Source organism: Oncorhynchus mykiss, chromosome 21 (genome assembly GCF_013265735.2).
Source record: "Oncorhynchus mykiss isolate Arlee chromosome 21, USDA_OmykA_1.1, whole genome shotgun sequence".
NCBI lineage: Eukaryota > Metazoa > Chordata > Actinopteri > Salmoniformes > Salmonidae > Oncorhynchus > Oncorhynchus mykiss.
The window spans coordinates 30,585,481-30,610,052 of NC_048585.1; the positions used below are offsets into that span (position 1 = coordinate 30,585,481).

The 24,572-nt window shown below is 42.2% G+C and overlaps 1 protein-coding gene across 1 annotated transcript; it reads right to left on the minus strand.

The window, feature by feature from the left end:
- Nucleotides 1–1,145: 1,145 nt before the first annotated feature.
- LOC110500217 (leucine-rich repeat neuronal protein 3) lies at nt 1,146–18,197 on the minus strand. The gene is made up of 2 exons (XM_021577433.2): nt 17,803–18,197; nt 1,146–5,164 (listed from the first exon to the last, which is right to left on the minus strand). Exon 2 carries the CDS (start codon nt 4,768–4,770, stop codon nt 2,650–2,652), a length of 2,121 nt encoding a protein of 706 aa, XP_021433108.2. The 5' UTR covers nt 4,771–5,164; nt 17,803–18,197; the 3' UTR covers nt 1,146–2,649.
- Between the last annotated feature and the right edge of the window lie 6,375 nt (nt 18,198–24,572).

Consider the following 24,572-nt stretch of genomic DNA (forward strand, 5'->3'; position numbering starts at 1 on the left):
AGGCAGGTGTTCGTCATTGTCTCTGATTGGGAACCATATTTAGGTAGCCTGGGTTTCACTGTGTTTGTGGGTGATTGTTCCTGTTTTTGTGTTTGCACCAGACAGGGCTGTTTTGAGTTCTCACGTTTCTTGTTTTTTTCCGTTAGTTTGTTCATGTATAGTGTCGTCAATAAATACAATGAACAACCACCACGCTGCGCTTTGGTCCGCCTCTACTTCACAAGAAGAGAATCGTTACAATGTAGATATTCCATAAAAAATGATTTACAACGTTAACAATGTCTACACTGTATTTCTGAACAATTTGATGTTATTTTAATGGACAAAAAAAATGTGCTTTTCTTTCAAAAACAAGGACATTTCTAAGTGACCCCAAACTTTTGAACGGTAGTGTATGTACAGTCTGTGTGTGCCTCTGTGTGCGTCAGACTCGGGCAGACTGGCAACGTTCAGCTCAGTCTGACCTGAGCCACTACCTGAGCGGAGGGGCTCTGCTCATATTTTAGCTCCCTTTGTCTGTGACAAATGGCTGAGCTCTAAAAGCCCTGTCCATGGTGCTGAAGGCTGCAGTGATGTATGAGGCAGGTCCTGTCTGATAAATCCTCCATGTCACTCGGTCCCTGACAGACATTCATCATGTCTGGTATTTTTATGTTCGGGACTCCAGCATCGGATGCTTAATGAAACAAATATAATGCGATTTTCCGATTCCGACTGCTTTGGAGCGAGCTTTAACCGGCTGACTTCCCTTGCAGAGCGTTGTCATTGGGACATTGTGTCTTTCCGCTCTACATGACTGTGACACTGACTTTGCTGGGTTTGTTCAGACCACAGACCTCTGTCTAAAGAATGAACATGTTCCTAATGAGCCAGTTAATGAGGCTGTATTGGGTTGTATCTGGGAATAACAATGTAGACTAAAATACATACAAACTCGTAAGATACAGTATATTCACATGGTGTTACAACAGGCATTTTTGCTCTTATATGAAATGCTGGGTGATCGTTATCAAGGTTTCCTGGCAATATAAAGGTCAGGAACACAAAAGGTTGTATAGTGTTTTCATCAAGTGTGATGATTGTCATGTAGTGAGATAATAAAATTATTTCAGCACTCTGAAGAAAGGGGAGAGAGGGACTAACCCTATGATTGCAAAGAAACGTTGATGTTTATTACATTTTTTTCCTCAGCACAGATTCTTATCTCAGTCCCAGTTGTGCCCAGATATCACAGACAGTACAGTCAATATAAAAATGGCTTTTATAACTTTACACCCAAAGCAACGCAACGTTTTTAAAATGTTTATATGCCAAAAATACTAAGAATGTATTTTCACTAAAAGTACTTGAGATTAGCTTGTGAGTCTGCAGATATGACATGGCCTTGTTGTTATTTCTCTGTAGTACTTCTTGTGTACTTCCTGTGTACTTCTTGTGTAGTTCTTGTGGTAGGCACTTACCGGGGCATAACAACCCACTGAGCACAGACGTCAGTTCAACGTCTAGTTTTGATTTTCATTTGGTTGAGTTGTCAACTTGAATTAAACGTGAAATCAACAACAAATTCCACCATGTCATTGGATTTAGGTTGAAAGTTGGACGGGAAAAGACGAAATACCCTTTTATGTTGATGACATTTTCCCAGTCCAATCAGTTTTCCACGTTGATTCAACGTCATCACGTTTCATTTTTTGTTGTTGAAATTATGTGGAAACAATGTTGATTTAACCAGTTTTTGCCCAGTGGGGAAACCACAATCATTACTCTCTGGGAGATGTCAGGACAGACAATCACATTCAGACCATGAACTCACCATCAACTCAAGGTCTGCCTTTGTCAAGATTCTTAGATCCTTCTTCGAACACTTGCAAACAACCATTTCTTTAACACCCTATCTATATACTGTACCCATACGCAGTATAACTGTATTTAGCATAATGATGTTGTTATTAATGAGAGTCATTTGTTTCTGTCATTATTAATTTCACACCAGTTTACTGTCCAGATATTACACCAGAGGATTTATGTTTACATTAGCAGATAGAATATATAACAATTTATCAATGAAAAAACAAAAATCCTCTCTTTCTAAATAGAAAAAGGGTAATATTCATCAAAATTTTTACACCATAGTCATTATTATTGTCTATTCTACTACATAATTCCTCCGTTATAGACAGTTGTCATCTCTATCTCACCTATGGATGTTGTACAGCACAGACGCTATTGCTTGGGGACCACAAGGACAGTTCCACTATTCTTAACACATTTAACAGTCAATTACAAGAGAGAGAACACCATCGTCATCATATTCTCTTATTCTATCTGTACTCTGTGAAGAACCCAGGGATGTCGAACTGTGTGTTTTAGCAGGGAAAACGATCTCCCTGGTGATGTTAGCTTGATAAAGCAATTGAATTGTTATAAAGCCGCCACGTCAGATACTATGTTGTAACCAAGAGAGTGGTCTGTCTCCCTCCTACCGGTTACTCCTCAATTCAATGATGGTGTATATTTTTCCAGAATGTCAGAGTCAAAGCTAAAAGGAAGCCGATGCACATTTTTAAACAGTTACTGCAGGTTTCTCCTTTTTGTACGCTTTGTCCATTCTTTGCGATTGTGTGGTAAGCTCCACGGGGGTTTAGTTCTTTAAAAGGCATTGTCAGATACATTTATGACTGTGGGTTTCACTTCCACTGCAGTTGGCAGTCCGTTCCCTGAGACCCACAGCCTCGTAAAAGGAGAGTGCAGGCCGGCCACCTGCGTCAAAGACAATTTGGAGTGGCATTTCCTTAAATCCCCACAAAGGTGGTGGTTCCTCAGAGACACATAAATAAGCAGACAGGCCACTGAAATCACAGCGAGAAGCACACCAAAGACAGCAATTACTGCAGCGTGCCACTTTTCAGTGTCCTTGGCCGCCAGCTCTAATCCCTTTGTGGTGACATTGACACATTTGGTGTCGTGTTTGTAGAGGATGCCACGGATGTCCACACACACCTTGTACTGGGTGGCAGGAGTCAGATGTGTGAGATTGTACACTTTCACGTCAGACGGTACGCGTGCAGTGAATGCCATGGTCGGGTGGTTGGGGTCGGAAGCCTTGTACCACTTTATGTTAGGAGCCAGACCACCATGGGCGGCTTTCCAGGCCACCAGGACCGAGTTGGACTGCACTGATTTGATGTTGACGTCCAAAGAGCCGTTGGCAGGTCGGGGGAAGTATCCATCCACCTCCACCGAGACTGACTTTAGGTCTGCGCCGACCAGATTGTGGGCAACGCAGGTGTACAGTCCAGCCTCGTTCTCTGTTACATCGTAGATGTCAAACGTTCCCTCTGAGTGCATGTAGTATTTATCTGAAACGGTATTGGGCAGGACCCTGGTACCAGAAGGTGTGATCCAGTAGATGTCCGGTTCGGGTTCTGCAAAGGCCCGGCAGTGAAGCGATACAGAACTCCCGTTGTCGACGCTGACGTGCCCGGGCATGCTCTCAGGAGAGATGAGAGGCAGACAGATCTCTGTCATCTCCCTGAAGTGGACCTGCCGGACATGCTGGCCCTCGTACTCGGGAGGCTCGACGCAGAAGAGTGAATCCGGTTCCATGAAGCGTATGTTGGTCTTGTTCATGTTCATCCAGCGGACCACACAGTCGCAGCGGATGGGGTTGCTGTGCATGCTCACCTCCCGCAGGTTGGGGAGGGACTCCACGGTAATCCTGTGCAGGGCGCTGAGCGCGTTCCCATTCAGCATCAATGTCTCCAGCCTGGGCAGTTTGTAGAAAGCATTGGGATGGATGTAAGAGAGCCTGGGGTTGTTGGTGGCCTCGATCTTAGTCAGTTCGGGGAGGTTGTTGAGGGCGAAGCTGTCGATAGAGACCAGTTCCGGCATGCTGTTAATGCCCAGCTCTTTGAGGTGGAGCATGTCTGCAAAATCTCCACGCTGTATCCTCCCTATGGGATTCTTGTTTAGGTCCAGAAACTTGAGGTTCTTTAAGTTCCTCAGAGCTGCGTGGGGAACTTCGGGGAAGGTGTTGTCGTAGAACGAGATGCTCTCCAAGTTGTCGAGGCCAGATAGAGCGCCGTCGGATAACTGCGATAGGTTCATCCTGGTGAGAACTAGACTTCGGAGATTACGAAGTGGCTTGAAGTTCATGTCTTGAACGGAGGTGATCGGATTCTCCCCAATCATGAGTATTTCCAGATTGGGTATGGTGTCGAACCACTCACTACTGATCGTCTGCAGCTTGTTGGAGTTGAGGTGGAGCCGGAGGAGGTTGTGGAGACCCTGGAACGCCGTGGGGGAGATGGAGGAGATCAGGTTGTGGTTCATGTAAAGCTCCTGAAGGTTGGCCAGCTCTGCCAGACAGCTATCTGGCAGCTGGCGTATCCAGTTCTCCTCCATGTGCAAGGACAGCAGCTGAGGCAGCCGCCCGAGGTGGATGTCACTCATTGAGGACAAGTTGTTTTGCGACAAGTCAATCTCTGTGATGTTGGCCAGGTAATCCAAAGGTCTCTCAATCTTTGCAATGTTGTTGGTCTGCAGCAATAGCACTTGTGTGTCCGTTGGTAATCTCCCAGACAGAGTGAAAAGTCCCAAGTCATTACAGTCAACAATTGGGGCTTCCATGTACACGGAGCTGGGAGAGAACCAGGGTCTGATCTCACACACACATAGCTGAGGGCAATCGACTCTCTCCTCAGAGGCCAGAACAAAGGCAGTCATGGCAAGGCCCACGAAGAAACAATCTACAAATGACACGTCCTTCATATTGGCCCGATTCCCTCCAGTAAGTAATTGGTCTTTGTAGATTAAGTGGTCTGAGCTGTTAACTTCACAAATAATGAATAATTTGTTACTGTTGCTATAGCGACTGACTACCCCCCACTGGTAGGGAGGGTTTCCCAGGGGGCTTTTGTTTTGCTGTGGTTGTACTGGCGTCCAACTGCTCAATTTTCCCTCCTGGGCGTAAGGGTTGGAGTCAAGACTTCAGTCATACAGGCCCAAGTAGATAACAATGAACATATACCTCAGGAAGCTACAGTCCTGCTAAGCACATCTGGGTTAGCCTCCATTAACGCTCTGCTTTCTTTTGAAGATGAATCACATCCATCTCTCGACGTTGTTACTAGCTGCCAGCATCGTCAAATGAGTCCATTCCCACCTGTAAAAGAAGAGAGGGGAATGTGAATACATTGACAGAAAACCTGGGTGCATCATACAAAGGGGATTTAGACATATTGACATTTGTTGTAGAGGCACAAGGATGCATGTTGACATTTACATTGCACGGCCCTTCAAGACACATCAGCATGGATTTAGAACTGCTTGACCTATTTCATATCATTTGGGGGCATTTCTGTGCCCTCCTGATATGGCATTAAAGGATAAATATAGGAGGATAGTGCCTTTAGAGTTAAAGCGAGAAGTATTTATTAAATTCTTAAATGGCAGATTGCATAGGCTTAAAGGGATACTTTAGGATTTTGGCAATGAAGCCCTTTATCTCCTTCCCCAGAGTCAGATGAACTCGTGGATACCATTTTTTATGTCTCAGCTTGCATTTTGAAAAAAAGTTGCTAACTACCACTGATATTGGGCGATTAGGCCTAGCTCGCAGTCTGCGAGTACGATGGGGTTGAGGTCAGGGCTCTGTGCAAGCCTGTCAAGTTCTTCCACACCAATCTCTACAAACCATTTCTGTATGGACCTCGCTTTGTGCACGGGGGAATTGTCATGCTGAAACAGGAAAGAGCCTTCCCCAAACTGTTGCCACAAAGTTGGAAGCACAGAATTGTCTACAATGTCATTGTATACTGTAGCGTTAAGACTTCCCTTCACTGGAACTAAGGGGCCTAGCCTGAACCATGAAAACAGCTGCAGACCATTATTCCTCCTCCGCCAAACGTTACAGTGCATTGGGGCAGGTAGCGTTCTCCTGGCAACCGCCAAACCTAGATTCGTCCACCGGACTGGCAGATGGTGATGATTGATTCATCAATCCAGAGAACGTGTTTCCACTGTTCCAGAGTCCAACGGCGGCAAGCTTTACACCACTCCAGCCGACGCTTGGCATTGAGCATGGTGATCTTAGGCTTGTGCACGGCTGCTTGGCCATGGAAACTCATTTCATGAAGCTCCTGACAAACAGTTATTGTGCTGACATTGCTTACAGAGGCAGTTTGGAACTCGGTAGTGTGTACTGCAACTGAGAAGAGATTACTTTACGCGCTACGTGCTTCAGCACTCGGCGGTCCCGTTCTGTGAGCTTGTGTGACCTACCACATCGCGGCTGAGCCGTTGTTGCTCCTAGACGTTTCCACTTCATAATAACAGCACTTACAGTTGACCGGGGCAGCTGTAGCATGGCAGAAATTTGACGAACTGACTTATTGAAAAGGTGGCATCTATACATACTTTTACGTACTTTTCTATACAAAATGTATATCACCGGGGGAAATATGTATGGGAATTTTTTTTTTAAACATGAAACAAATTAAGTAAAAAGTACAATTTTCATTTAAAAGTACTGACTGTTTATCAGCATGTACTTTCGCTGCGTTTCTGTTTCCTGTTTCCTCTCTATGCTCACCTCTCCACAGTTAGGCTGCTACTCTTTATCATTTGTCATACATAAACACTTTTCACTGAACGGATGGGTTTGATGGTGCTTGTCATAACCTGGGCTGCAGAGCAACAAAACGCCAGACAGAGCCACAAGACGGAGAGAAGAAAAAGGGAACGGGAGAAAGAGAGAGAGGAGGGGTGCACTGCACCGGAGACATTCCATCATCCTCATTTCTGTTTCCACCCCAGTGCGCCGAGACGACGACGGAGATGAGAAAGTCCGAACGGTGCTACAAAAACACTGCAGTCAGCCCCAATGGCAAAACAGGCCAAGAGTTCATTTCTCAAGCCACTGTTGGAGTGTGTGGTTGAGAATGTGGTTTTGGAGAGAAAGCGACCAGAGAGGGTGGGGGGTATTCTTTTTCAAATCACCTGGCACTTTAATAAGTGGAATACCCAGAGCATTCTGAAAAACATGGTTACCCTCTCTTTCCCTCAGGGAGCATTGACTCTCATTGTATAGCTCTGTGCTTAATATTCACTGGGGAAAGAACACAGGACGTTCCTTTCTCTTAAAACTGTAATTTTCTTCTATGGTGTTTCGGTTCTTACACCCTGCTTACTCTTGTTCCTGTGTTTACTAATCACAATTAGAGACACCTTAATGTGTTTGGGCTAAACGTTATTGCATCCACCGCATGTTCCATCACAGTGGGTAGCCGTTGTCGGTCCCTTAGGGTCTGGTGCCTTGTTATGCTGTTAATCACCCACCCTGCCTGCTAATTGGCTAAATGAGACATTATTTGGATATGACTTCCATTGGGTGATCAATATCTTTGTGAGCCAACGGGGCCCCTTCACAGCGGTCACAAAATGGAGGCTGGAAAATACCGGTAGCAGCCTGAACGAGGAATCAGGGGTCTGTAAAAAATAAGAAGAAAAAAGAGCTGCCACACATTCTATTAAATGGAGCATTACCTTCTTCCTGGATTCCTTCAGATTTGGCAAGGTGATAGGGAATCCGAATGTCGGAACGGTTAGCAAGGTAGCCTACAGTACTGAGGTGTTGATTGTACAATGGAACAAAGGGCTATTTTCATATCCATTTAATGTCCGTGCTTAAAATCCCTCCTACACATGACATGTCGCCTAGTGTATGATTATATTGAGGTTAGTTGTTGATTCAAATGGCGTGGTGTGCCTGGATAACATGACAGCGTTGCTCAGTACTTACTCACGTGTGAGTAAATCTGAGTTATGATAATCACAACTTGATTCATGAAAATTGATGTTTTGCCCTACAATTTTTTCCTGGTTGTGTTCACACCATGCATAATATTTTCTTAGCCTCTCCCGTTGTGTAATGACAAGAGGGTTCGAATTATTACACACGCTGCAGCACTATTGCATTACCTCCACATATAATCATAGATCATAAAGGTTTTTACCCTTCACTTTTGGACAAGGTTAAGCTACCCGAGTACCAGCACTTTAGGGATGCCAGATTTTCTGTTGAATGAGTGTGCATTGAGCATCCTACTTAATAAATGAATTGAAACATCCCAAAGAATGTCGAGAGATTGCCGTTATTGGTGATGTGCTCTTTTGTGATACTGTTTAATCAACAATAAGCTTAAACATTTAAAGACAGCTCTTATGAACTGAACCTAATTCAACTCCCATGCCCTCTGCTTTTATGCTGATGGTGACCACTTTCATATTAGCACCTAAATACATGAATTACTTCAACATTATGTCTGTAACTTAATAACGTTAAGTAAGTTCACTTATTAATGTTTCATTCGTGACCCAACGGTGAGGAGACTGTCTCCGTGCTCAGCTGCTCTACTATTCAACAGAACATTAAGAGACATTAGTCTGGGGACAGAGAAATGGGGAATTGGAGGTGACACCGACAGAACTTTCAAGCTAGGCTAGAGTATTTTAAATGTTTAGGACACTGCCAGTTTCATAAGACAATAGTGTAAAAGATATGATGATACGAAATCCATCGCTAGGTTTAAATAGCCTATTCAGAGGTATTTAGTCTCCTAGCCTTACAATCCAAACATGTTGTAAATACTACACCACACAGTGTGTAAGGTAAGAATATACAGTGCCTTGCAAAAGTATTAAACCCCTTGGCATTTTTCCTATTTTGTTGCATTACAATCTGCAATTTAAATAGATTTTTATTTGGATTTCATGTAATGGACATAGACAAAACAGTCCAAATTGGTGAAGTGAAAAAAAAAAACAACGGAAAAGTGGTGCGTGCATATGTATCCACCCCCTTTGCTATGAATACCCTAAATAAGATCTGGTGCAACCAATTCCATTCAGAAGTCACATAATTAGTTAAATAAAGTCCACCTGTGTGCAATCTAAGTGTCACATGATCTGTCACATGATCTCAGTATATATACACCTGTTCTGAAAGGCCTCAGAGTCTGCAACACCACTAAGCAAAGGGCATCACCAAGCAAACAGTACTATGAAGATAGGACCACTTTAAGCCGTACACTCCACAGAGCTGGGCTTTACGGAAGAGTGGCCAGAAAAAAAAGCAAACATGTTTGGTGTTCGCCAAAAGGCATGTGGGAGACTCCCCAAACATATTGAAGAAGGTACTCTGGTCAGATGAGACTAAAATTGAGCTTTTTGGCCATCAAGGAAAACGCTATGTCTGGCGCAAACCCAACACCTCTCATCACCCTGAGAACATCATCCCCACAGTGAAGCATGGAAGCAGCATCATGCTGTATGGATGTTTTTCATCGGCAGGGACTATGAAACTGGTTAGAATTGAAGAAATGAGGGATCGCGCTAAATACAGGGAAATTCTTGAGGGAAACCTGTTTCAGTCTTCCAGATATTTGAGACTGGGATGGAGGTTCACCTTCAGCAGGACAATGACCCTAAGCATACTGCTAAAGCAACACTTGAATGGTTTAAGGGGAAACATTTAAATGTATTGGAATGGCCTAGTCAAAGCCCATACCTCAATCCAATTGAGAATCTGTGGTATGACTTAAAGATTGCTGTACATCAGCGGAACCCATCCAACTTGAAGTAGCTGGAACAGTTTTGCCTTGAAGAATGGGCAAAAATCCCAGTGGCTAAATGTGCCAAGCTTATAGAGACATACCCCAAGAGACCCCAAGAGAGTTGTAATTGCTGCAAAAGGTGGCTCTACAAAGTATTGACTTTGGGGGGGTGAATAGTTGTGCACGCTCAAGTTTTCTGTTTTTTTGTCCTATTTCTTGTTTGTTTCACAATGAAACATATTTTTGCATCTTCAAAGTGGTCGGCATGTTGTTTAAATCAAATGAAACCAACCCCCCAAAAATCCATTTTAATTCCAGGTTGTAAGGCAACAAAGTAGGAAAATATGCCAAGGGGGTGATGCCAAGGGGGTGAATACTTTCGCAAGCCAATGTACTCTAGCTACTGTAAATTACAAACAGTATAGCCTGCAATAGCATATGTGGCAAAGGGCTCGTACACTTAACTACTGTGCCTAGTCCAGGATTCAAGAGTTTACTGCACTGTACTAACATGTCAAAATCAGTGTGAAATCAGGTCAAGCTGGGTTTTCCCCCGTTCAATACGGAGTTAATTTCCCCCCACAATACAGTTCATTTCCCCCACAATACACTGTTCAATTACCAGTAGTCAACAGGAAGCAATGGAGGAAATATCTAGGAAAAAAATGACTGCCAGGGTATCAATACCATCACATTAACCTCCAGTGACCCGAGGAAGTCGTAATGGCATTAAAAACCTTAGCACAAGACAGATGAGGGAAATCAGCCATAACCCATTTAAGCTTAGGTGAAAACAAGAGTTCCAAGGAACAAAGAGGGGAGGAGGGAAAACTGGAGCTTGTTTGGCGTTAAGTGGCAATAACTTGCATAACGCCTGCGGTTCTCAGACAAAGAGGAATGCGGTTAATACCGAAGCCAAATGGAATTATAAGATGGATGCTCCTAATCAGAGTCCTGATGCAGTGCAGCATCAACAGAACGATTCGGCAAAGGGAGAGAGAAATATACATCTGGATTTGTCCTTACTGCTTCCAATGTGTCCAGGCCAGTGGCACATATACTCCCCTATGTACTAAAACTTTTCATTTGGCTCTTCGCTCCAGCATTTTGGATTTGAGATCAAATGTTTTATATGAGGGGACAGTACATAATGTCACCTTTTATTTTAGGGTATCCTCATACATATCTGTTTGATCGTTTAGAAATGAAAGCCCTTCATGTATCTAGTCCACAAAAGGGTACCAAATACTAAACTTTTGACTAAATGTAATACACTATAAATACATTTGTCCAAATATTTATGACACCTTCAAATGAGGGGACTAGATGCATATCTAGTCACGAGGGCCCTAGGGCGGCTGAATCAAGTGCACCGCCCGACAACAGCGTGAGACGAACACAAAATGTAGGCATGCAAGGCTTTATCATTGTAGTTTTTTACAGAAATGTTTGGTGATCGATTAGGATTGCCTTGTCAAATGCCTCGGTGACCGTTGCGCTACACCATGCCAACAGACGATAGCTTCCTCTCCAGAGTACATCCCCAATGATTTCTAGAACACACAAACACATGTTCTGATTCTGACAACCGTTTTGATGGGCCCTAGAAACCGCTGAGTTGGACCAGAGCCAGAACCCATATGGGTAAAGCGGCATTTAAAACATTTTTTATTCGTCATTGGCTTTGATACTCTGATTGGTTAGAGATGATCCAATTAATGATGACTTTGTTTTGTACAACAACCCTCGTTCTCACGTCACCACAAGCGACTTCAACGATGGCAGTCTCAGAACGGAAGTATGTCGCGAACATAGAGCAGAGGAAGAATTCAGTTCAGACGAGCAGAGAGCTGGGCTCCTCCTGACTCATGCCGCTGTGGCTCATCTCATCATCAAGCAGCCAGCCTGCACTGTTAGCTTGTTTGAAGTGAATTCTAAACCCTAGCCTGCGGAGGTCGTGTGGGGTCAAGTGGAGATGAGGGGGGGATCTGGAGATGATTACTTTGGAACATGTACCCGTCACTTGTTTATGCCAATCTACCGTATTTATAAGTATGGAGGTAGAAAGGGGATGTTGCAGTACATTAACAAAATGTTCTGTACTGACATTAAGTTGGGGTAAATTAGGCTGGGGTCGAGAGGCAAGGAGTATTGAGATCATTATTTTGGTAGTGTGCAGACGCTAGTTGATATGTTGTAAGAAATGAAAGGTACTGTCTTACGTATGAAATAAACATCACATTCTGTTCTGATCACGGTTTAGAAAAACTCCCTGAATGTACAGTAGATTCCCAGAAGGAAACAATGGATGTGCTGCATCTATCGTAGGTGTTGAAAGGGAACATACTGGCCCTCAGGGATGTGATTATGTAGCCTATACCGTTTAGCCGGTAACAAGGAAGTATAGTATCTGCTGAAAGGTAGACATTACCCTGGCAGGGCTAAAACTGTTTCCCCGACATAAAGGTCATACGTAATTGCAAAGTAGGGCATCAGAGGAATTGCCTCTTTTTTGCAGGAGAAATGGCCTGTGTATTTAAGAAATGGTTCACAGGAATTCTGATCCATTGGTTATAATCATCAAAGGCTCTCTCTTCACCCCTCCTCTCTCTCGCTCTTCCTCTCCGCGCTCGCTCTCTCTAATATCTCCCTTCTCTCTTCTCATCCTACTTCCCGCGTTTCTTCTCCCCCCTCCTCTCTCTCTCTCTCTCTCTCACACACACACACACTCTCCCTCTCTCTTTCTCTCACCTGCTCTTGCCTTTCTCTATATTGCCCATTTCCTTCTCTCTTCTCATCCTGCTTTCTTTCATTCTTCTCTTCCCCAGATGAAACCAACCCCTATAGTGGGTTCCTCTCCTCTCCATCTCCACTCCTTCCCTCTTCTCCATTCAACCCATTAGCATCATTATCTCCAATAGAGGAAAGTTAATGTGTCTCCCCCACCCTGCCCCTGATTCCCTCCCGGTCTCCATGTCTGTCTGCCTGGCTGGCTAAGTGCTGCATGGATAAGCCGCTTGGTGGGTGGCTTTGTGAGTCTCCTGTCCCTTCCCCTGCCCTTCAACTCATTGATTTGCCATTACACGTTTTTTCTAAGGTAAGGGGAGAGTCCATTAAACGCTGTCTACTATGCAGTGTGTGTGCATAATTAAGTTTTGTGTGGTGGTGTGAAAAGGGGAAAACGTTTCCCTTTACACCTGCTCTTGCATGGCCGCAAATCAGCAGCGAGTCAACAGTTAATGCGGAATCAATGTTCCAAATTAACCACAGGACACCCCAGGTCTGAGCTCAGCCTAGCTCAGCCGCGTGCCTCTCTCGCTCTACCGCCAGTGCCCTTGGGCTGAGTAAGGGAGAACAGAGAACACACATACAAAATCATATGCACACAAACATTTTCCTACAGGCAACTACAGACCACACACGAACGGACACGTGCATGCATGCAAAGGCAGGCGCACACACACACACACACATGCACGTGTATAACCACACGTGCACAAGAAAGTTAGCCCATCTGAATGACAGAATAAGGCATCATTTTATAATCCCGCTAAATCAGCCATTGATAAGTTCCAAAGCATGGCGAACACGCCAAACACGTATTTATGTCCCTAATAGATAACCGTACTCTCCCTGTCACTCATCTACATTATTCTCCTCGTAGTTGTTAACCAGAATGAAAGGAGACCGAGATTTCACTCAAAGTCAGAGGGAAATTGAATCTGCAGGTGCAAATGTGGCATGTTTCCTCCCTTGGAGATAGATGCACAGCTATCTATATTTATATGAATAATATATCTATCTGGTCAAGAGGCCATGAGTCTGCAGGGACGAGGTTTCCTTCAGCAGACAGAATCAATCTTTATACACCACTGAAATGAATTGAATTTCAGCCCGGCCTTCTTTACTATGATTTTATGGCTCTGATAGGCTGTGTAGGCCTTCGCTGTAAATAAGAATTAGTTCTTAACTGACTTGCCTAGTTAAATTAATGTTAAATAAAAAACATTATAAGGTATTCTAGGGTACCTACTGTTTCCATTCACCTTGGCTCAGAAGAGGCCTGAACAGGCCTGGGGCTCCTGAGTGGCGCAGTGGTCTAAGGCATCTCAGTGCAAGAGGTGGCACTACAGTACCTGGTTTAAATCCAGGCTGTATCACATCAAGCTGTGATTGGGAATCCCATAAAGCGGTGCACAATTGGCCCAGCATCGTCCGGGGTAGGCCGTTGTCTTAAATAAGAATTTGTTCTTTAACTGGCTAGTTAAAGAAAATAATTGGCACCTGGAAATGCAAAATGGTTTGCTACATCAGGTATGTCCATGGGCTCGGTAGAGGTATGTCTTTACTGATGTTGGGTACAGTGCACATTTACACCCCTCCGTATATATTTGGACAGTCAAGCTCAAATTACAAAGGTATATACTCCAGCATGTTGGATTTGAAATCAAGTGTTTGATTTGAGGCGACAGTATAGACTGTCACCTTTAATTTGAGGGTATTTTCATACATATCTGTCCTACCATGGAGAAATGAAAGCACTTTATGTTGTTAGTCCCCCCCTGTGTGAGGAAGTCATAAGTATTTGGACAAATTCACTCTTTTTTTTACTAGGCAAGTCCGTCAGTTAAGAACAAGTTTTTATTTACAATGCCAGCCTACCAGGGAACAGTTAGTTAACTGCCTTGTTCAGGAGCAGAACGACAGATTTTTGACCTTTCAGGTTACTGGCCCAACACTCTAACCACTAGGCTACCTGCCATAGTGGTTATGGTGTATCAAAGTAGTGAAAAGTTTAGTATTTGGTCCTGTATTTCTTGAACATCAATCTTGTGACTCTACAAACTCAGATGCAACATTTGTAAATTTTAGCTTCACTATCCAAACACATACGGAGGGGAGTGTATGTGTCTGTGTTAGCGTAATTGTGCATGCATGTCAACTGTACGCATGTGTCTGGGCAAGTCTATGATTTATTTTTTACCTTTATTTAACTAGGCAAGTCAAATTCTTATTTTCAATGACAGCCTAGGAACAGTGGGTTAACTGCCTGTTAAGGGGCAGAACGACAAATATGCACCTTGTCAGCTCGGGAGTTTGAACTTGCAACCTTCCGGTTACTAGTCCAACGCTCTAACCACTAGGCTACCCTGCCGCCCCATGGTGCATGTGTCCGTGTCTCCATACATCCATCACTCTGTCTGTGTGGCTCACGATTGCGCGACTGCCTGGATTTTAGCCCATCCAGTCTCAGTGGTATCGTGTCACTCCTAAGCAATAGCTTCTCATTAGTGTATCCAGGACTACACATATTAATCTTGAATATTACGGGACAGATCGAAAGCACAGCAGCAATCCTCAGACGTCTCTCCTCTATTTGAAAATGCTATTTGCATATGTCCCTCTTACCATGCTCCCTCTGATTAAAATCTATATTCCCTGAGACTTCAGGAGTTACCTTTGAACCAATGAAAGGGTATCGCTTCATTTCAAAAGACATTTTCAGACTAGATTAGAAAAGCTGAAATGTCATTGATGCAGGTAAACAACAACACTCTGATTTTGAATTCATACCTGCTTTTCTTAATGTGTGCCCAACCCAAGTCTGTTTGTAAACAGGAGGCTATCAGCTATGGAAGGCCTGCTTCCTGTACTGTATGCTTGAATGCTCTGAACTCTTCCCTGTAGCTGTCTGACTGCACCACTGTTTCCATGCTGTGTATTCAGGTATCAGAATCAAACCAGGGGCTTCTTGTAATACATCATTAGGCAACTAACAATTAATTAGGCGCTGTGTATTTTGACATTGAGTATAGGACTGAGAGTTAAACCCACGCATCTTTGCTCCTCCTCATAGATAGATAGCCTGGAAAATTGTACTCGGGCTACATGTAAGTTCTCCTCTAAATACATACACCCACACACTGGCACTCATCACTGTATTAAGCTATTGTATGAGGAAAAACCTATTTAAATCCGGTTTCACATAGGCCCAATGTAATGTAGCCCTAGCAAGATCAATAGACCTGTTTACACTGTACTCTACTGCAAGAGTTATTGGGTAAAAAGCAATGATCTATTTTGAACTAAATGAAATCACCATTTGACTCGAGGATTGTTATTCCCACCTGAGAGGGAGAAGTAGTTGCATGTTCAGGGCTCTGATTCTTCAAATCCCAGGCTAGACACCTAGCATTGCAGCTGAGCTATGTAACGTGAATAGAAATACCTGTTTAAAGAGAAGGTGAATATAGACGGGTTTGCGGACAGCATCACAAAAATGATGCGCGGCGGACAGCATCACAAAAATGATGCGCGGCGGACAGCATCACAAAAATGATGCGCGGCGGACTGCATCACAAAAATGATGCGCGGGCATTCAATGTGGACGGAGTGTGTTGTTATGACTCTTACTGGTCAGAGAGCCAGCAGGTGGCTCGTTTCAGCTTGTTGTATCTTGTTCTTGATACCATGTCTTGTTTTGAGGTGTTTTGACTGATGTCATGTCTATGCTAATATGGCTCAAATCCGCTTATGAGCTAACCAACAACGGTAATGATATATTTGAGAAACAACAAGTGCTCATTGTGAAAATGCATTTATGTTTCCAGTAAACATTTGGAGACTAAATACAGTTTAAATGTTGTTAACGGTCTAAGCCAACGCCGTCTGGTTTGTCCCTTGTTGCTAAACAACCAACCTGTCTACAGACAGACACAGAGCTCCGATGACATCAAAATGTAAGGTGAACAGTATTGTATGTAATGTACAGTAGACTAGGCTAAATATGATTTGTGCTACATGGAGACAGGCTACAGTGCTACACTGTGCTATACAGAGCTACAGGATGAGTTGGCCTTGGATAGGCACCGAATGGTCTGCCATTTTCTCACCACAGGATGAAGATGGTCTCCATCAGAGGCAAATTACAATGACGAAAGGGTGGTTAGATTTCATGGTGAGCATTGAGCAATGCTATGTCATTTCATATTGAATGGCTGTTGGTTGGGCTTCTGTTTGGAAGCCTAACCAATGGGTTCTCGACCCATTGTGCCCATGTTCAATATAAGCAGCATTAGCTTTCAGAAGCAACAAGGTAGACTGTTTCACTGATACAGCAACAAGGTAGACTGTTTCACTGATACAGCAACAAGGTAAACACTGTCAATGGACAACTGAGCCTCATATATAGGAAACATTATAGTAAGCCTTACATGTTGACTTCTCATTTGAATATTCCATGAGCGTTGGAGAGGTTATAGTTTGGAGAGAGAGAAAGAGAGAGAGGGAGAGAAACGCCCCAATGCAGTTAAAGGATTAGAGACTCGCTGCTTCTCTCTCCAAATCCTGCAAGGTGTAGGAGGTCAGGCTCCGGGGATATGTGGTTCTGTGATTGTGTTCAATGTGGACTATGCTCTGCACATAAGATGCCTCGCCGTGACAAGTGTCATTACGCAAAAGCTCCGGATGCAACGTGCAGATATGGTGCTGAAGCCTATGGATCTGATGCACGATGCATCGTAGGAGTGTGTGTGTGTGTGTGTGTGTGTGTGTGTGTGTGTTGCGTGCAGCCCGGGGATAGGCCTATTAGTGCTTTCGTGGCAGGTAGCTACTGAGAACGGGTTCTCTTTGATTGCAACAGGATGATTCAACCGAGAGCAAAGCGAGAGGGGAGGGAGAGTTAGCCACCATTCTGAGAGTTTCTAGACGTGTCTTGTGTGCGCGCTCTCTAAATGCATCAGCAACAGGACCCGCATAATAGCATACATTTATGCACAAATCCACCTGCTTTACAAAAATATATATATTCGACGTCGTATCTTTTTGGTGTGATTTCATTCATAATCCATTTCCATCCTAAAGCACATTCTGCATAGTTGCGCAAAAGCTTTCCTGCGTCTGAAGGTTCGAGAACAATCAGTAGCCTTCCAAGCTGTCATGCATGTCCGATTGTTATATTTGCAGTAAAACATAACGATAACCATTTTCATACATAATGTTTTATAAAGCTTAGCAACACCTTTCTTGTTATGCTAGTATTTACTGTGTCGTCAAAGCCTTTCAGCAAACCAGATATTTCCCGTTAACTTCTTGGAAATACGTACTGCAATAGTGGCGATATAGAATATGCCCCAAATATCTGCTCTCTAGATGACAGAAAAAATATTGGGGAAAGGGGGGAACTCACCCGCAATAGTCATCTTCTCCCATCGACGGATAAGTATTCCCTATAACCCCATCTAGCGCACTGGTCCAGAGACGGAGGAGAGAGAGCGCGCAACACAGACACGGCGGCTTATTATTTTTACACAGTTGGAGAGAGACCAGCTCCAGATTTTCCTTCTTCCCAGTGTTGTTCCCTATCAGAAAACCGAAAGTCCAAAAGCAGAGATAGCTGTTTGGTTGGTAGAAGAGCCTCTATCCCCCGTGTCCTTTTCCACGGTGGTTAACGGCGCATCTCCCCCTCGATCAGCTGTCACAGAGACATGGTGCTTTCTGCTCAACACTCATTAATATCAGAACTACCTCCGCTCTCCAGAGAACAGCCAATAGCGTTGGAGATCCAGGCACGGCGCTCGCAGCATCCCGAGTCTGGTTGGCTGAATTCACCCGTCTGTCCTTTCTTCGACCCTCTCTCCCAGGGAGTCTTGAAGCAATAAGGAGGGAAATGAGATGAGGGTGCAGGAAGAAAATGGATATCTGTTCCTATTAGAGCTCGCGCTCGATTGAGTCCCAGGGGGGTTTGAACACATTGTTCTACAAAAGGATGTTCCTGCTGGGTCAGAGGAAGCTCCTTTACTGTATGGTTTACCAGTGGTTTGGAACAGGTTTGGAACCCTCTGTGCATCAAGGCCTAGAGACATTTAGGACATGTTGCTATCCATTTGGTGCCATCTTATCATAACATGCAGTTATTAAACAGTTACTGTTTTATATTAACTCCTGGAATTAATAATGTAAAACATCATTAAGTTTCTCATAATGAGAAGTTCATGACTTCTAAAGTGCCCTTACTTTGTATAGGCTTCAGTGGCCACAATCCCCCTAGCTTTTAGAAAGGAGCCAACTCAATTTTCAAGGATGAATAAATTGTGAAGGAAGTTGTCCTTAAGCTGGCTTCGCACTTTTACCGCCCATGCTCAGACCTTCAACGTTGACCCAGGGGACTGCACACACACACACACACACACACACACACACACACACACACACACACACACACACACACACACACACACACACACACAGTAAAACTCTCAATGGGGTGAATGGCAGTCACTTTTTTTGTGGAGCATGACTGATAGGGGAGAGTGAGGTAAATTGAGCCAAAGTGTTAGTTGAGCCACCCCTTGTTTCTAAACCATACACAAAATGAAACATGTGACCAAACACACTACCGGTCCAAAGTTTTAGAACACCTACTCATTCAAGGGTTTTTCTTTATTTTTACTATTTTCTACATTGTAGAACAATAGTGAAGACATCAAAACTATGAAATAACACATATGGAATCATGTAGTAGCCAAAAAAGTGTTAAACAAATCAGATATATTTTAAATATTAGAGATTCGTCAAATAGCCACCCTTTGCCTTGGTGACAGCTTTGCACACTCTTGGCATTCTCGCTTCTTGAGGTAGTCACCTGGAAATGCATTTCAACTAACAGGTGTGCCTTCTTAAAAGTTCATTACAGTTTTTGTCAATTGCTAACAAGCATCGGTCAATACTGAAGACACTTTTTCAAAACTCTTAACGCAGTCTGCATTACCAACATGCATCTTGGCCAAACAGTTCATCTCACCTCCAAAACTCACTCAAACCGCCAAAACACTTCATGCAGATCTCAAAATAAGCTTGTTCGACCAGAACACTGGCAACAATTCTCAATCAGAAAGCATGCATTGTCACTCATAACACACTGACCTAAAAAACTATTCTCTTTGAAGATTGAATGATTTTTCACATAAATCAGTGTTTCATTATATAATAAGAATAACACATTTTCACTTTATTGACTGTACTAAAGTATATGTAACAAGAATGAATCAGAAATACAGCAATTTGCTTCAATAGCCCTTATTTTTTTCTGTATCTTTGCATGTAGAAATTTACTTGTGAAAATAAAAAGTTTAATCAAAAAACAAATTCCTGAAAGTTCAGGGCTGCACTAACAATTACAAAAGAAAACATGTATAGTAAAATCACTCATACTGCACAGTACTGTGAGTGTTCTAGTTCTCATCAACATGTATAGTATAATCACTCATACTGTACAGTACTGTGAGGGTTCTAGTTCTCATCAACATGTATAGTAAAATCACTCATACTGTACAGTACTGTGAGTGTTCTAGTTCTCATCAACATGTATAGTATAACATTCATACTGTACTGTACTGTGAGGGTTCTAGTTCTCATCAACATGTATAGTATAATCACTCATACTGTACAGTACTGAGAGGGTTCTAGTTCTCATCAACATGTATAGTATAACATTCATACTGTACAGTACTGTGAGGGTCCTAGTTCTCATCAACATGTATAGTATAACACTCATACTGTACAGTACTGTGAGGGTTCTAGTTCTCATCAACATGTATAGTATAACATTCATACTGTACAGTACTGTGAGGGTCCTAGTTCTCATCAACATGTATAGTATAATCACTCATACTGTACAGTACTGTGAGGGTTCTAGTTCTCATCAACATGTATAGTATAACACTCATACTGTACAGTACTGTGAGGGTTCTAGTTCTCATCAACATGTATAGTATAATCACTCATACTGTACAGTACTGTGAGGGTTCTAGTTCTCATCAACATGTATAGTATAATCACTCATACTGTACAGTACTGTGAGGGTTCTAGTTCTCATCAACATGTATAGTATAACACTCATACTGCACAGTACTGTGTGGGTTCTAGTTCTCATCAACATGTATAGTATAACACTCATACTGCACCGTACTGTGAGGGTTCTAGTTCTCATCAACATGTATAGTATAATCACTCATACTGCACAGTACTGTGAGGGTTCTAGTTCTCATCAACATGTATAGTATAATCACTCATACTGTACAGTACTGTGAGGGTTCTAGTTCTCATCAACATGTATAGTATAATCACTCATACTGCACAGTACTGTGAGGGTTCTAGTTCTCATCAACATGTATAGCATAACACTCATACTGCACCGTACTGTGAGGGTTCTAGTTCTCATCAACATGTATAGCATAACACTCATACTGCACCGTACTGTGAGGGTTCTAGTTCTCATCAACATGTATAGTATAATCACTCATACTGCACAGTACTGTGAGGGTTCTAGTTCTCATCAACATGTATAGTATAATCACTCATACTGTACAGTACTGTGAGGGTTCTAGTTCTCATCAACATGTGTAGTATAATCACTCATACTGTACAGTTCTGTGAGGGTTCTAGTTCTCATCAACATGTATAGTATAATCACTCATACTGTACAGTACTGTGAGGGTTCTAGTTCTCATCAACATGTATAGAATAACACTCATACTGTACAGTACTCTGAGGGTTCTAGTTCTCATCAACATGTATAGTATAATCACTCATACTGTACAGTACTGTGAGGGTTCCAGTTCTCATCAACATGTATAGTAAAATCACTCATACTGTACAGTACTGTGAGGGTTCTAGTTCTCATCAACATGTATAGTATAATCACTCATACTGTACAGTACTGTGAGGGTTCTAGTTCTCATCAACATGTATAGTATAATCACTCATACTGTACAGTAGTATGAGGGTTCTAGTTCTCATCAACATGTATAGTATAATCACTCATACTGTACAGTACTGTGAGGGTTCTAGTTCTCATCAACATGTATAGTATAACACTCATACTGTACAGTACTGTGATGGTTCTAGTTCTCATCAACATGTATAGTAAAATCACTCATACTGCACAGTACTGTGTGGGTTCTAGTTCTCATCAACATGTATAGTATAATCACTCATACTGCACCGTACTGTGAGGGTTCTAGTTCTCATCAACATGTATAGTATAATCACTCATACTGCACAGTACTGTGAGGGTTCTAGTTGTCATCAACATGCATAGTATAATCACTCATACTGTACAGTACTGTGAGGGTTCTAGTTCTCATCAACATGTGTAGTATAATCACTCATACTGTACAGTACTGTGAGGGTTGTAGTTCTCATCAACATGTATAGAATAACACTCATACTGTACAGTACTGTGAGGGTTCTAGTTCTCATCAACATGTATAGTATAACACTCATACTGTACAGTACTGTGAGGGTTCTAGTTCTCATCAACATGTATAGTATAATCACTCATACTGTACTGTGAGGGTTCTAGTTCTCATCAACATGTATAGTATAACACTCATACTGTACAGTACTGTGAGGGTTCTAGTTCTCATCAACATGTATAGTATAATCACTCATACTGTACAGTACTGTGAGGGTTCTAGTTCTCATCAACATGTATAGTATAATCACTCATACTTCACAGTACTGAGAGGGTTCTAGTTCTCATCAACATGTATAGTATAATCACTCATACTGCACAGTACTGTGTGGGTTCTAGTTCTCATCAACATGTATAGTATAATCACTTATACTGTACAGTACTGTGAGGGTTCTAGTTCTCATCAACATGTATAGTATAATCACTCATACTGCACAGTACTGTGTTGGTTCTAGTTCTCATCAACATGTATAGTATAATCACTCATACTGTACTGTACTGTGAGGGTTCTAGTTCTCATCAACATGTATAGTATAACACTCATACTGTACAGTACTATGAGGGTTCTAGTTCTCATCAACATGTATAGTATAATCACTCATACTGTACAGTACTGTGAGGGTTCTAGTTCTCATCAACATGTATAGTATAATCACTCATACTGTACAGTAGTATGAGGGTTCTAGTTCTCATCAACATGTATAGTATAATCACTCATACTGTACAGTACTGTGAGGGTTCTAGTTCTCATCAACATGTATAGTATAATCACTCATACTGTACAGTACTGTGAGGGTTCTAGTTCTCATCAACATGTATAGTATAATCACTCACACTGTACAGTACTGTGAGGGTTCTAGTTCTCATCAACATGTATAGTAAAATCACTCATACTGCACAGTACTGAGAGGGTTCTAGTTCTCATCAACATGTATAGTATAATCACTCATACTGCACAGTACTGTGAGGGTTCTAGTTCTCATCAACATGTATAGTATAATCACTTATACTGTACAGTACTGTGAGGGTTCTAGTTCTCATCAACATGTATAGTATAATCACTCATACTGCACAGTACTGTGTTGGTTCTAGTTCTCATCAACATGTATAGTATAAAACTCATACTGAAAAGTACTGTGTGGGTTCTAGTTCTCATCAACATGTATAGTATAATCACTCATACTGTACAGTACTGTGAGGGTTCTAGTTCTCATCAACATGTGTAGTATCATCACTCATACTGTACAGTACTGTGAGGGTTCTGGTTCTTATCAACATGTATAGTATAATCACTCATACTGTACAGTACTGTGAGAGTTGTAGTTCTCATCAACATGTATAGAATAACACTCATACTGTACAGTACTGTGAGGGTTCTAGTTCTCATCAACATGTATAGTATAATCACTCATACTGTACTGTACTGTGAGGGTTCTCGTTCTCATCAACATGTACAGTATAATCACTCATACTGTACTGTACTGTGAGGGTTCTAGTTCTCATCAACATGTATAGTTTAACACTCATACTGTACAGGGTTCTAGTTCTCATCAACATGTATAGTATAATCACTCGTACTGTACAGTACTGTGAGGGTTCTAGTTCTCATCAACATGTATAGTATAATCACTCATACTGTACAGTACTGTGAGGGTTCTAGTCTCATCAACATGTATAGTATAATCACTCATACTGTACAGTACTGTGAGGGTTCTAGTTCTCATCAACATGTATAGTATAATCACTCACACTGTACAGTACTGTGAGGGTTCTAGTTCTCATCAACATGTATAGTAAAATCACTCATACTGCACAGTACTGAGAGGGTTCTAGTTCTCATCAACATGTATAGTATAATCACTTATACTGTACAGTACTGTGAGGGTTCTAGTTCTCATCAACATGTATAGTATAATCACTCATACTGCACAGTACTGTGTTGGTTGTAGTTCTCATCAACATGTATAGTATAAAACTCATACTGAAAAGTACTGTGTGGGTTCTAGTTCTCATCAACATGTATAGTATAACACTCATACTGCACAGTACTGTGAGGGTTCTAGTTCTCATCAACATGTATAGTGTAACACTCATACTGCACAGTACTGTGTGGGTTCTAGTTCTCATCAACATGTTTAGTATACCATTCATACTGCACAGTACTGTGAGGGTTCTAGTTCTCATCAACATTTTTAGTATAACACTCATGCTGCACAGTACTGCGTGGGTTCTAGTTCTCATCAACATGTATAGTATAATCACTCATACTGCACAGTACTGTGAGGGCTCTAGTTCTCATCAACATGTATAGTATAACACTCATACTGCACAGTACTGTGTGGGTTCTAGTTCTCATCAACATGTATAGTATAATCACTCATACTGCACTGTACTGAGAGGGTTCTAGTTCTCATCAACATGTATCGTATAATCACTCATACTGCACAGTACTGTGTGGGTTCTAGTTCTCATCAACATGTTTAGTATAACATTAATACTGTACAGTACTGTGAGGGTTCTAGTTCTCATCAACATGTATAGTATAATCACTCATACTGCACAGTACTTTGTGGGTTCTAGTTCTCATTAACATGTATAGTATAATCACTCATACTGTACAGTACTGTGAGGGTTCTAGTTCTCATCAACATGTATAGTATAATCACTCATACTGTACAGTACTGTGAGGGTTCTAGTTCTCA